At 35.5% G+C, this 15,485-nt stretch overlaps 1 protein-coding gene across 7 annotated transcripts in view; it reads right to left on the bottom strand.

Annotated features, from left to right (window-relative positions):
- RYR2 (ryanodine receptor 2) overlaps positions 1-15,485 on the bottom strand; it is a 429,286-nt gene that overhangs the window by 362,529 nt on the left and 51,272 nt on the right. For all 7 annotated transcript variants that reach the window (XM_057530902.1, XM_057530903.1, XM_057530904.1 and 4 more), the window contains exons 8-9: positions 11,812-11,976; positions 6,893-7,014 (exon numbers count right to left, since the gene is read on the bottom strand). In XM_057530902.1, the coding sequence (XP_057386885.1) occupies positions 6,893-7,014; positions 11,812-11,976 (287 nt within the window). The remainder of the gene's footprint in view (positions 1-6,892; positions 7,015-11,811; positions 11,977-15,485) is intronic.

Genomic DNA, 15,485 nt, shown 5'->3' with positions numbered 1-15,485 from the left:
AGGTTCCTTAAAAAATTAAATATAGCATTGCCATATGATCTAGCAATCCCACTCCTAGGCATATATCCAGAGAAAAACATGGTCCGAAAGGATACATGCACCCCAGTGTTCATTGCAGCACTGTTTACAATAGCCAAGACATGGAAGCAACCTAAATGTCCATTGACAGAGGAATGCATAAAGAAGATGTGGTACATATATGCAATGGAATATTACTCAGCCATTAAAAAGAATGAAATAATGCCATTTACAGCAACATGGATAGACCTAGAGATTGTCATACTGAGTGAAATAAGACAGAGAAAGAAAAATATCATATGATATCCCTTATATGCGGAATCTATAAAGAAACGATACAGATGAACTTATTTACAGAACAGAAACAGATTCACAGACTTAGAGAACGAACTTATGGTTACCAGAGGGGAAGGGATAGTTAGGGAGTTTGGGATTGACATGTACACACTGCTATATTTAAAATGGATAACCAACAAGGACATACTGTATAGCACAGGGAACTCTGCTCAATGTTATGTGGCAGCCTGGATGGGGGTGGAGATTGAGGGAGAATGGGTACATGTATATGTATGGCTGAGTCACTTTGCTGTGCACCTGAAACTATCACAACATTTTTAATTGGCTATACTCCAATATAAAATAAAAAGTTAAAAAAAATGTTAATGATTCTAAGTTTTAGGACTATCCAATAAAGAGACATTTTTCATCTTAATTTATCAAGGACAAAAAAAAATGAAAAAAAAATAATTGGGTGAAATCAAAGGTAGTAGAAGCATGCTATGTCACAACAGAAATTAAAGCCATGAATTCCAGGTCTACATCTTATAATTTGAAGATTGAATCATGTTACAAACATACATTCCTCCCTTATCCCATTTACTTCAAGAATACATTTATTCACTAATATGTATAAAATGGATAACTAGTAAGAACCTGCTGTATAAAAAATAAATTAAAAAATTTAAAAAAAATTTTTTTAAAAAGAATACATTTATTAATATACCTAGAGGAAAAAAAGCTATACCCTATTTTTTTTTTTAACAGTGCAGAAAAATAGAACCCTTTCCCCTATACGTGAAAACAAATGCAAACACACACACACCCTCACACACACCCCACCACCACCACTACCCTAACCTTGGGGAGAGAGACCAGAAGGGTCACAGAAAATAAACTGCATAAGAAAAATACAAATGAACAAAAACAAAACAGATCTCAACTTCCACTCTAAGAAGTAAAAAAGAAAGGTGTGAGTTTACATTTTTTTAAATGAGTCTCTTAATAGTATATAAATCTACATTAATAAAATGAATACCTAAAAAATTTTACTTTGAAAAATATGTGGATATTGTAAAATATTATAAAGATATTGAGGTTTTAAATACTTTTAGTGCTTTCATGAATGTGACAGAAGGATCAAACTATGTTACTTAAAATAACATACCCTTTACAATGTTCTGTAATTATGTAAAACTTTTCAAAGTTTCTAAGCTATATTAAAGAAGCTATATTAAATTACATTAAGCTATATTAAAGTTATATAAATTCAGGAATTCAAATAGTTCAGTAACATTAACAAGCACATAAGTAAAATCCATATATATAGAAATATATATAAACATGATGAATTAAATAATATAACCAGCGGGTGAGTATTCTAGAAAGAAAAGAAGAGAAAAAAATAAAGCTAAATTAAAACTTAATTTTTGAAAAACTAATACATAATTAAGGTCAGTTAAGTGTAAAAAAGAGAAACAGACTCATTGTCTTCATCCATAGCATCTGTTACATGATCACAGGAAAGAGACACACTTTTAAAAGGAGATGCTGGATAACTAGGAAAAGATGGTAGTTTGATGATGGGCTTGTGATTAGAAATCTGAAGGAGAAAAAAATATCAATATAGAACTAGCAAAGATTAGACTACATTTGCCAGGGGAAACATGGAATCTCATGTCGAAATACGAATTCCATGTGTCAACTACGTCTGAGTTGCTTTCAGCCAAGATAAAGTGAAACAACCCTCCTCCCCCTCCAAAAAAAACACAAGACAAAATATTTGGAGAAGAACACATTTCAAGACACTGGACATCAAGAAATAAAGGATAGATATGATAACAACCAAGGTGAGTCCTACAATGGCTCCACTTTGCTTTAGGAGAATTTCTAGGCCATGATACAGGTATGGGAACCCAGGTGAGGCAAAGAAGACTCCCTGAGTTGAGGAGACATTGCTGAGCATCTGGGAGACCAAGGTTGCTAGAGTTTGCAGGACACAGTACCAGAGAGGAGACCACTACACAGGAGTGGACTCTAGAGAAATACAGAGGGTCCCCCTCAAATATTCAGCAGAGGGCTGATCAACACGTACACGTGAGAAAACTACCAGGGCAGGGAACAAAGCCTTCTGAAATAATTAGAGAAAACAGTAACCAATACTCACACGGGATGTGAAATGGTGCCTCCTCCCATCAGTCATATTGGGAACCCTCATAATTCATGGGGCATCAGGTTGAGTATACAGATGGTCTTGCCTCAAGAGTGGGGAATAATTAGCCCTAGATTTAACACGGATCTGCTCCCACCCCAAAAATCCTAAAAGCAAATTCCAGAAGAATCAAACATAACCAAGTAACTTAACTGCCTCCCAGAAAAACTCAAAAATATTGACAGGAAGACAAAAATATCCAGTTCCCAACAACTTCACAATGTCTGACAACTAAACAAAAATGACCAGATAGGTAAAGAAGAATAAAATATAATCATCAATAAGAAGAAAACTCAATGAACCAAAAGAAAAAAAAAAGTCAGCCCAGAATGTTATACCCAGAAAAAAAATCACTTAAAATGAAGGTAAAATAGGACATTTTCAGACATACAGTAGCCAAAGTTTCCATCTCCAGGAGACCTGCACCATAAGAAATGTTAAAAGAAGCACTTTGGGAATAAAGATAAATTACCCATAGGAAATGCAAATCCTCAAAAAAGTAATAAAGATTAAAACACCTGAAATGGTAACTATATGCACAAAATATTAGGTGCATTTGTTATTATCTAAATCTATTTGAAATCTAATTGACCTTAAATAAAAATGATAAAAATGTAGTGTGGGGTTTATAACATCTATAAAAGCAAAACGTATGACAAAAACATCACAAAGACTGGGAGAGAAGTATACTGTTGAAATGTTCTTATATTGCTCACGAAGGTAAAATGACCTGAAATAGGCTGTGATAAGTTAAAGTTGTAGGCTAAACATCTTAAGCAACCACTAAAATAACAAAAAAGGAATTATAACTAATAAGCCAACAAAAAAAGGAGATAAGATGGAATTGCAGAAAATTCTCAACCCAAAAGAAGGTAGAAAAAGAAGGAAAAGGGACAAAGACCAGAAGGGACAAATACTAAACAAATAACAAGGTGGCAGGCAAACTTATATATCAATAATTGTATGAATATAAATGGACTAAACTTCACAATTAAAAGGCAGTGATTGCCACACTGGATAAAAAATCAAAACCCAACTGCGTACTGCCTAAAAGAAATGCACTTTGACTCTAAAGACAATAGTAAGTTAAAACTAAAAGATTTTTTTTAAAAATATACAATGCTAACACCAAGGAAAACAAGAGAGCAGAAGTGCTATATTAACATCATACAAAGTTGATGTCATAGCAAATATCACTAGGGATTTTAAAAAGGTGATTTCATAATAAAGGGGTCAGTTTATTATATCCTAAATTTTTTGATGAACCTAATAACAGAGCTTCAAAATACATGAAGAAAAAAATGACAGAACTGCCACGGAGAAACAGAAAAATCCAATTATAGTCAGATTTCAATACCCTTCCCTCAATAATGAATAGAACATATGGACTGAAAATCAGTAAGGAAGCAGAAGATCTAAACAACACTATCACCCAACTAGATCAAACTGACATTCTTTAGCACTCCACCCAATAAAAGGAGAATGCGCACATGGAACATTTATTTTACAGTGCACACAGAACATTTACCAAGATAGAACATATTCTGGTAGAGCAACTAACAGAAAACATTATGAAAATGTCTGAGAGGACTTGTAATTGAGTTGATTAGTATGACCTTGGCTATGAAGGTAACAGAAGAGGGACCGGTGCTTAGACTGAGTTATAACACTGTTCCTGGTTCAACGACAGACTAAGGGCTGTAATTTGTTCAGGCTGCCTCGGAGTAGCCATGCCTGTCTCTCCATGCAACCTACATACATCCACCTGTGCACCTCCTGTGCATCTCTAGATTACTTATAGGACACAATACAATGTAAATACTATGTAAATAGTGGTAAATACAATGTAAATGCTATGTATATAAACAGTTCCCAGCATGCAGCAAATTCAGGTTTTGCTGTTTGGATCTTCCTGGGCCATAAAACATGTCTCAGTAAATTTAAAAGCATTCAGTTTTACAAAGTATATTCTCTGACCACAGTGATATTAAATTAGAAATCAGTAACAGAAAGATCTTTGGAAAACCCCAAATATTTGGAAACTGAACAACCTATTGGTCAAAGAAGCAATTAAAAGGGAAACTGAAACACAGCACGGCAAAGAGTGAGAGATGCCACTAAGGACAGATATTTTAGCACTAAATGACATAAGAAAGGTCTCAAATCAATGATGTCAGCCTTCATCCTCTGAAACCAAAAAAAGAAGAGTAAATTAAACCCAAGGCAAACAGAAAAAAAGATTAAAGATCAGAATGGGAATCAGATAATCTTTTTAAATGATCATCCCTCCCTCAGTATCTACTGGGGGGGTTGGTTCCAGGACCTCTCTCAGATATCAAAATCTGTGGATGCTCAAGACCCTTATATAAATTGGTGTAGTATTTACATATAACCTACACATACTCTCCTGTATACTTTATCTCTAGCTAACCTACATAATACAATGTAAATACTATGTAAATAGTTGTAAATGCTACGTAAATAGTTGTCATCATGCTTCAAATTCAAGTTTTGCTTTTTGAAACATTCTGGAATTTCTTTCCTAATATTTTTGATCCATGGTTGGTTGAATACACAGATGCAAAATCCTTGGATACAGAGAGCTAACTATAGTTAAATATGGGTTATATAACTAACCTATTTTATCAGAATAAGTATAATAAATGAATTTCATTAAAATAACCCAAACAAAAACTGAATTTCAATATGAAGCAGCAAATATATAATTCAGTAAATACTTTTGCCACAGAATCCAAATTTCCCATGTTTGGTTCTCTATCTAATCAATTTAGCAAGTGTTAGATTCTAAAATTAAGCTTCCAAATCACAGACACTACTTTTTTAAAAAAAATATGATTGGTCTTGAGCAAAGAGCAAATGTGCAAAAGCAAATCACATCCAAGATGAATTATCGTATCTCAATCAACATACAAAGTGCCATTTAAGGCATACCATCACTACATTAAGTCTAAACATGGATATAGTATCTTTCTGACAAAATATGTTTTAAAACAAATAATCAGTTTTTTCTCTTGCTTGCCAAATGGAATCTCCATAGTGCCTCTGAAAATACCACACAAGTCACAATGTAATAAAAATTTGTCTTTTTGTAGTTGAAGAAGTCAGTAGTGATGTATATAATTACATAGAAAACAGACTATTTTAAAGATTTATGATTATTTTCCTCAATCCTTATAGAACTGATTAGGCTATAGTCAAAAAGAACCATGGAAAGAACAAGATGGAAAAAAATCTAAGTTGAACTGATCCTAAAATAAGTTATAATTTCAAAGTCAAAAATTTATTTGTTACAAGAAATAAGTACCATAAAAAATGATAAGAATCTGATGCTTACCCCATCTCTAAGCCTGACTCCATCTAAAAAGGGTTAGGGTTTAGATGAGGCAGAGAAGTGAGATAAATACTAAGGATATGATGAAGCTGAACGCTGTGCACATTGTTTGATTTCATGAAAGTATGCACACAAATGCACACACACACAGTGGGATGGTTTATAAAAGAAGCAGAGAGTAATTAAGTGAATATTTATATAATCTTGGGTGGCAAAGGTCTTTCATATGCTGATTTATAGAGTAAACTATGATGAAAGAACACTTTAAAATCTTTTCCAAACCAGTAAATTGGGAAAATATTTGCAATTTATATACGATTATAGGAAATTAGTATCTCTAACATAACAAAAGCTCATAACAGCCTAATAGAAATACTATCAAATAACAGGGTAAATCACAAAGAAAAAAATAAATGAAGAAAATTGGTCTACACCCATTTTTCACAAGTCTCACATAAATGCAAATTTTTAAAATAATTATAAGTAAATATGTACCTACTATAAATATATACATATACACATATATATCACTTTTTCCCATCAAATTGGTAAGCTTAAAGAGATACATAATATCCATCACCAACCAGAGTATATACTGGCATAATGTTCCCAGAAAACACATTGGACACAAGTTTGATTTAGTTTTGTAGATAGGCAATTGTTTCCATTATTAGGGTGGGAAAGGTTACTTATTGCAAGAATCGTTCTTTTGAGTTCAAAACTCACAAAGTATGTAGGCTGTGCTACCTTCAGTGTGAAAGGGCTAGCACAGGGATATGTTATAGAATAATTCTGACACACAGCTATCAATTATAAGTTACACATACAATTTTTAAAACCACAGTCTTTTTTTAAAAATTCATTTCAAAGAAAGACATAAAATCATCTCACTAGCATTTTCTAATGGGTTCTGCAGAACTGCCAAATTGTATGAGATTTACCACCATAGTATATTTTAGAATTGTCTACTTGTAAATCTGATAAGAAAATTAAAATAAAATATTAAACAACCACCACAACAAAGGACAATGTACCTAATAAACCTATTGAAAAGGAAGACCGTGCTCCGGATGACACGTGCTGTCCGTGACTCTTCATGCTGAGATCTGGATAAATTTAGGCCATCATCCATGTGACCTTCATGATGCATAATAGCCTGCACGAAAGCAGAAATAACGCCATGACTCCCAATATCTCTTTTTCAAATGGGTGTTAAGAAGTAGGCAACTCAAAAAAGTGAGCCATGACAGTAAACAGAGTCAAAACACAGCTGAAGGGAACTGTAAGCTGTCAGGTTCAGGTTAAATAATATGCGCAGGTCCCTGTACAAATTAGTCATTCAATATATTTATTCAGCTATTGTTTTAAAGATGAATCAGTTGTTGTTTTAAAGAACCAATCAATAAATATATTGATTTGAAAACCAATCACTAGAATGTTTTCACATATCTATGTTCAATGATTCATCCACCATCTAAGCAAACTCTGAACAAAGAAGCAAAGGAAAACATTACATGGGATACCAGTTATTCAGTAGTTCTGAACATAGCTGGGTTCATTAATAAGTACTGAGCAATGCTTCTAAGGCACGTCAGTTCTTTAAAAAAAATGTGTTTTTATTTTATTAGTTCTTTTGTTAGCTTTATGTTTTTGAACATTCTATGAAAGAACAACATGAAGAGATAAGTGCAAAATATTAAGTGAACAGTTGAATGAATTTCACAAAGTGAACAAACCACGTAACCAACACCCAGATCAAGAAAGAGAACAACATGGCACCTTAAGACCTGCCCTGGAGTTCCCGTCCTGCCCCGTCCACCACAATGGTCCCCATCTTCACGACTTTCAACAGCAAAGGTCACTTGTGTGCTATATGTACATGGAACCATTTGTGTCTAACTTCCTTCACTCAACACTAACAGCAAGATGTTTCTAGAACATTTAATCAGGTATACTGAACTAAAATTAGCAACCAGGACTAAAATCATAAACTATCTAGAAAGCAATGTAAAGAGGAACTCCTAATACCAAAATCAATGAGACAGATACATCTGTATTCAAGGTCAATTTTGTAGCCTTAAATGCCTTCATTGACAAAGAAACAAATGACTCAAGTGAAGGAACGTATTACTCACTTTAACACTCTAAAAAAGGAAAACAAATTAAATAGAAAAGGGGAATTAATGAAGATAAAAAGAGAATTTAATGAACTAGAAATCAAATAAAATACGAGAAAAGGTTGAATAAACCCGAAATGTTTATTTTTTGAGAAGATAAATAGTTAAACCTCTCACCAACCAGGCTAAGGATAAAATGGAAAGAAAGAAAAAAACACAGAGAAAAGAATATAAGATACAAAAGACATTAAAATTATAAAATGATAATAAGACAATGCTATATGGAATTTAATGGCCAAAAAAAAATTTTTTTTAATTTAAGAACATAACTGACTACTCCAGAGGACAAGGATGGCTTCCCAGCAAGTTAAAAATCATCAAAAGGAATCTACCCAACAAAGTAGAAAATTTGAGGATACCAATTTATTAAACAGAGATTGGAAAGGAAATTTAAGATCCAATTTTTAAAAGATTATAGGACTAGACAGTTTTACAAGTGAGCTCTAATGAACCTTCAAAGAAATGATACTCTTAACGGTAGACTAGTCAGTGAACTACGACCGCTGACTATTTTTATATAGCCTGTGAGCTATGAATGGTCTACAATTTTAATGGCTGAAAAAAGACCAAGAAAAGAATATTTCATGAAACCTGAAAATTGTATGAAATTCAAATTTCAGTACCCATAAACAAAGAAAAATTCATATATAAATTTCATATATAAAATGAATATATATGCTAATTCTAGATAAATTCTAAATAAAACATAAATAGAATCTAATAAGATTTCAAAAGAATAATAAACTAGGCCAAACTGGGTTTAGTCTATGAATGTAAGGATTCTTCAATATCATGATGTCTATTAACCTATTTATCAACAAAGTAAAAGACACTAAAACATGATTTTTTTCTCTCTTCAAATGATAAAATTTAGCAATCATTGCTAATTTTTTTAAAAGTCAAATAAAATAGAAATAGCAGGATATTATTTAAATATATAAACTATTTCAACTGTCCACAGGATGCAAGAAGGCATAACTTCTGTGAAAGAGGAGTGAAAATTCACAATAAGAAGTCATACTGGGATGAACAACCAGAATAGATGAAAAGACAGCACGCTGAGATAAAAGTGACCTGGGTGAGATAATGAAAAAGACAAGAAAACTAAAATTTCAAAGGCACGGAGAGACATTAAGGAACAGAACTGCATCAAAGAAAACAAAGTGAGTGATTTGGGGGACACATTTGAGAAGCAAAATGCAGAGACTGGGTAAGAACGACAGGAATGCCAAAGGGGAAGACGGCTGACCTGGAGGAGAGAAACTAGCTGTGCTCCTGAGAAAGAAATTACAACTGTAAGAAAAGGAGGCCAAAGATATGCTGCACAATTCTCCTCTCAGTTTTAAAAGACCTACGTGTGCTGATTAAAAACCCTTGGTGACACAGACATAGAGAACAGACCTCTGGTCGCTGAGGAGGGGCGGGAGAGGACTGGGAGTTTGGGGTTAGCAGATGCAAACTATTATATAGAGAATGGATAAACAACAAGGTCCTACTGTATAGCACAGGGAACTATATTCAATATCCTGTGATAAACCCTAATGAAAAATGTATGTATATGTATAACTGAATCACTTTGCTGTACACCAGAAACTAACACAAAATTGTAAATCAACTATACTTCAATAAAATAAATTTTAGAAAATCCTTGGTGACAGATGCATTTCATAATTCAGAGTTTTCAGGGTTTTTTAAAAATGTAATACAATGTATTAACTGTATATGTGGAACACCCAGTATGGCAGGTGCATCACTGCATAATCCATAAATTTATATTTCTGCAGCAAAACATGAATATCCACATTAAGTGGGATACATAAAACCTATGAAAAGTGATTCAGACATTTTTTTAGCTAACCAAGGTTTTATTCATATGAAACAACAGAAGGTCAGTTTCAAATATGTAAAGATTTGGCGAATATACCACCAACATGCTTTTCTCGAAAAATAAAATGATTTGAAGATACTAGCTAACTGGGAAATGTATAAAAATTAGGAGATCTAGACTGAGAAGTCCTCACCTGTCATGAGCACACTGAAGTCTCTCGATAAAGATTTAATATAATAGATGGTTCTAGAAGTAGTAATACATTTACAGTAGAGATTGTATAAGATTATCTCTTCTATGGCCTATAAAGTCTGTTTCACATGTTACTTTATTAATGTAAATAAGACTGGTTAGCTTCTCAACATCCCTGTCAAATTCTTCTATAAAGCAAGCTCTTTGTTAGCCTATGATGTAGAATGTAAGTCCCACTCTGACTTTAATCCATGGTTAAGGAATAAGAGAGTGGAGTAATAATAATGGCAACAGGGTGAGGGGTAAATGAAATGAGTGGAGAGCATTGAAAATGTTGAAGGTGACTGATGGATGGATACACAGGGTCCACTGGACCATTCTGTTTTCTTTGCATATATTTGAATTTCCATAATAAAAAGTTAAAAACAGCGAGGCTCAGTCGCGGGACAGAATGAACGTTATACAAATACTGAATACAAACATATTATATTTATGAGCCTAGATCAAAGACCCCAAAGACAAGCGACCGTATTATAACGATTATACGGGTCTGCGGGCGAGTTGTCCCAGGCTCTCCATCCGAAGCTCTGAGGAAGGTGGTACAGGGACGCACTTAAGCCCGACTCCATCAAAGCTGGATTAGCTTCCCACTCCACTAATATCAGCACTGGTCACTCTAAAAAGATAGCAATAACCTTGAACAGTCCATACTGGAATGTGTATATGTTACGATTAGGAAATCTACTGAAAATAAAAATTTCTTCCCCACTACTTCCCTTCCAAGGTCTATTACAGAAATAATAGTTATCCTGTTATCTGATTCTGAGTACTGTTACATGGCGGTGTAAAAACATGAAATGTGAACGATCTAGTATCTATGCTATGTACTTGCCATAAAGAAGCTCACAAATTAGAGAGAGACAGATGTAGCCTAGTAAATAAAATAGCACAGAGAGTGTATATAAAATTTAATCATACACAAATATTATGAGAACACAAAGGAGGGTGTACTAGATGAACTTAGATTGGAAGAACGTCTAAGATCATCTTTAAACTTAACCCCTGGGGGATGGATAGGAAGTGAATGGAGGAAAAAAAGAAATTTAAAAGGGCATTCCAAACAGAGGAAACGGTATGTGCAAAGGCACAGATGTGGAAAAGCCACGTTTCTTTGAGGCATTGGAAGGAATGTGGCTGGTGTGCTGGGGAACCTGAAGACACCTAGAGACTGGACAAAGGATAGGAGAATGGGGCAGAGACAGATGGGAGGCAGGTCAGGAAGGGCGTCACATACTATCAAAAGGTGTAACTGTTGTCTTGTAAGCGATGGGGTGTCAGTGAAGGACTCAGAGGTGAGTGTACGAGCACGTCTGCAGATGAGTTTGGGGAATAACAGAAACGAAACTCACAAACACTAAACATTTCTATGCATGAGCATTATTGAGCACTGTAAAAAAGATACTGTACACACAATCCCAGCAGCATCACAGAGGACACAGTGAATTAGGCAGACCAAGCTAGTGTCCAGAAAAGAGTAGAGTATTTCTTCACTTAGTATTTAAATCAGTGATGTAACATCCAACGCTGTTCACTTACAAAAACCAGAGAGTTTATTAGGGTGGAACTGGACCTCTAGCATGTAAATTGCAAACATTAGCAGGTGGCTGAAAGGGTTAGCTACTTCTTTTTGTCGTGCGTTTGTGTTTTTCGTTCATTAATAACGACTGCCGTAAATACTGTTTTGAAATACTCTTACCTTACGTTGTATGGATCCCATTCTCACAGATTTCACATCCACAGACTGGTAAGTTAGCCACAAGCCCGTGTTGATATGCTGTATATAGCACACTGAGTCTCCGTATTTTATTTCAGAGGTTCCCATGCCATCAACTTCTTTTCTCACCCCTACATCCAATTTTTCCTAAGAGAGAGAGAAAAAAAAGATAAGAAAAGGTTTTAAAAATAGTAGTTTATATCGAAAAAACTTTGCCTTGTTGTAAATAATGTTCCTTGAAAAATGCAACTCTCTGCCATCCTCTGAAATAATAATGGTCAAATGTTCCATGCTAGCAGTTCAACCTCGACTGAAAACTGAAGTAGGAGATTGCAGAGATAAATAACATATTCCTGAATTATTCATACTGGCAGAAAATTATTTTGGCCATAACACAAAATTTTATATTGCTTCATGGCAAACTCCAAACCAGAGATCTTAAAATCAGTAATTCAGGCTTCATATTCTTTCCAGATTATTATTTTTGTGATTGATGACTAAGAGCATAAGTTTGAGGGACAGAAAAGCCAATTTTGAGTCCAATCTCTGCCACTTATTACGTCTGTGACCTTAGGATAAGTTAATTAAACGTTTTAAGCCTCCGTTTTCTCATCTGTAAATACAGCTAACAAGAGACTCTCCCCCAGAGTATCAGAAAACATGAGATAATGAATGCAAAGTTCTCAGCACACTGCCTGAGATAAAATAAACACTTCAATAAATTCTAATGATTCTGACCATGAAAATGGTATTGATAATGGTGATGATGATTTCCTTCTTCATAAGGATGTTAGACATAATGATGATTTCTTTCAAACTAATCAAGGCTATAATTCAGTTTCAACTACTTGCAGTTTCTAACTCGGACCACAGAGGTATTCACTCCTAAAGGGCTGTCATGCTAAGCTCCCTATGCTATGAAGAAGCAATCAGTCCTCTGATACCAACTAAATGTTTCTTTTAAATCCCTATTTATTTTTTATAAAATTATTTATTTATTTATTTTTGGCTGCGTTGGGTCTTCGTTGCTGTCTGTGGGCTTTCTCTAGTTGCGGAGAGCGGGGGCTACTCTTTCTTGCGGTGCACAGGCTTCTCATCACAGTGGCTTCTCTTGTTGCGGAGTACGGGCTTTAGGCGCACGAGCCTCAGCAGTTGTGGCACGTGGGCTCAGTAGTTGTGGCTTGCAGGCTCTAGAGTGCAGGCTCAGTAGTTGTGGTGCACGGGCTTAGCTGCTCTGAGGCTCGTGTGATCTTCGCAGACCAGGGCTCGAACCCGTGTACCCTGCATTGGCAGGCAGATTCTTAACCATTGCGCCACCAGGGAAGCCCCTAAATCCCTATTTATTTCAATGCTTCTTCCTTCAATTTTCCCTCCCATGCTTCATTCTGATCTTCAAGAACACATTGTCTTGAAGTTCTGTAGAGTTCTTAAAATAACAGCAAAAAAACCCACAAAAACCTAATGTTCTTTTGGTTACAATACCTCCTTTTGTGATTTCTTATTCTTCTCCTTGGTCTAACTTTCCTTGTTACATTTACTAAGTTTCATCTATTTCTTTGGCTATTTGATTGTCGTGTGAAGTTAGTGCCAGTTACACAAATGTTTTTGAAGATTAGGTTGGAATAAATTTTATGTTTCTTACATAAAAAGGAACAATTCAAGTAAAACAGATTTTTTATTTCTCATGGTATTATTGCACCATACTAATAGTTAGCAACTCCAAAATAATTACGGACACTCTGCCAACAATTGAAAATTTAAATTTAAATGAGTTGCAATTCTTTTTTTTTTTTTTTTTAAAGTAACAAACACGGGGCCTTGGATTGCCATCTGTTACTTCTTTTTTTTTTTTTTAAAGTATTTGTTTTTATTTATTTATTTATGGCTGTGCTGGGTCTTCATTTCTGTGCGAGGGCTTTCTCTAGTTGTGGCAAGCAGGGGCCACTCTTCATCGCGGTGCACGGGCCTCTCACTATCGCGGCCTCTCTTGTTGTGGAGCACAGGCTCCAGACGCGCAGGCTCAGTAATTGTGGCTCACGGGCCCAGCTGCTCCGCGGCATGTGGGATCTTCCCAGACCAGGGCTCAAACCTGTGTCCCCTGCATTGGCAGGCAGATTCTCAACCACTGCGCCACCAGGGAAGCCCGAGTTGCAATTCTTAATGCAAAAAGGGTCAAGGTCATATAAGAAAGTGAATGCAATTATGAGTTAAGTTGATTTAACCATTAAGCAAATAACTTGAAACACTATTCTAAGAATCTGCAATAAAACAGATACTAAACCATTCCAATTTCATTCTATCAAACCATATAAACTACTAATCTACTTATACCAACCCTATAAATAGGAAAATTAAATTCTAGGGAAAATGTATAACAATGCAATTATCTCCTCAAAATAAAACAAGGAGCCTGTAACATTCTTTTTGTCTTTTATCCCAGTAAATTAGTATGTAGTCTATTTATAGGCTTGTGGATTGTGCTTTGAGAAGCCTCAGTTACTAAGTGCAAAAGTATGCTGTGTTTGCTTTTTACTGAAGTAGTTCACATCTCTCTCTGGATTAGAAATTTTAATTGTGAAACTTCATGATGACCAGGTTTTCATAATTACTCTGATCCTCAACTCAGGTAAGAGCTGCGAAAATGACATTACAGAAGAAAAAAAGAAGTGTGATTACTTGCTGAAGAAACACGAATAAATGGCAGTCATGCTCTTTCCTTCTTTTATTTCCTATCATTTTCTGTAGCTCAGGCTTAGGAGAAATTCAGGTGAAAATCATCCAGATGCTGTGACCAACCACCAAGTCAAGAAAACGTGACAGCTGGTAGAAGCTTCTAACAGATAATTAGTCTGTATTACTAGAAATAAAGTGTCCAGCTTAGGTGAGTAGTAATCTTCCTAAAACCCTATATTGGCTACCCTATATCTAAATTAGTGGCCTTTAGTTTCAGCATTGCTTTGAATTATTTTGTAAATCATCTAGATTTATTTTTCTTTTGAGTTACTCTGGGTTTGGGAAATGACGGTGTGGTTTAGTTGGGCTAATCCTCCCACAGATAACAGAAAATTTGGAAAAAATATTTTTCAGAATCTATTGGAAGGCACTTAAGAGGGACCAAAAGCAGAGAGAAAGTGAACAGCAGACTTCTCTCCAAAGACAGAGTACCCAAGTGATTTGTAAAAAGCAGCCTTTGCCTTGGGGCATGGCCCGCCCAATCTGCCTGGAGCTCAGGCAGAAGAAAGCTGCTGCTGTATTGATACTTGAGGTATCAGAGGACACAGTTTGGGGCTCACAAGCAGACATAATATTAGATAAGCTAAATCCTGGATGAGAAAAGTAGCCACAAAATCTGTTTATAAAATTTGCCCCAGGGACTTCCCTGGTGGCGCAGTGGTTAAGAATCCGCCTGCCAATGCACGGGACACGGGTTCGAGCCCTGGTACGGGAAGACTCCGCATGCCTAGAAGTAACTAAGCCCGTGCGCCGCAACTACTGGGCGTGCACTCTAGAGCCCGCGTGCTGCAACTACTGAAGCCCAAGCGCCTAGAGCTCGTGCTCCGCAACAAGAAGCCTCTGCAACGAGAAGCCACCGCAACGAGAAGCCCGTGCACTGCAAGAGTAGCCCCCGCTCGCCGCAACTAGAGAAAGCCCGCGTA

Source organism: Balaenoptera acutorostrata, chromosome 16, assembly GCF_949987535.1.
Source record: "Balaenoptera acutorostrata chromosome 16, mBalAcu1.1, whole genome shotgun sequence".
Classification (NCBI taxonomy): domain Eukaryota; kingdom Metazoa; phylum Chordata; class Mammalia; order Artiodactyla; family Balaenopteridae; genus Balaenoptera; species Balaenoptera acutorostrata.
This window is presented reverse-complemented; position numbering and strand designations above follow the sequence as displayed.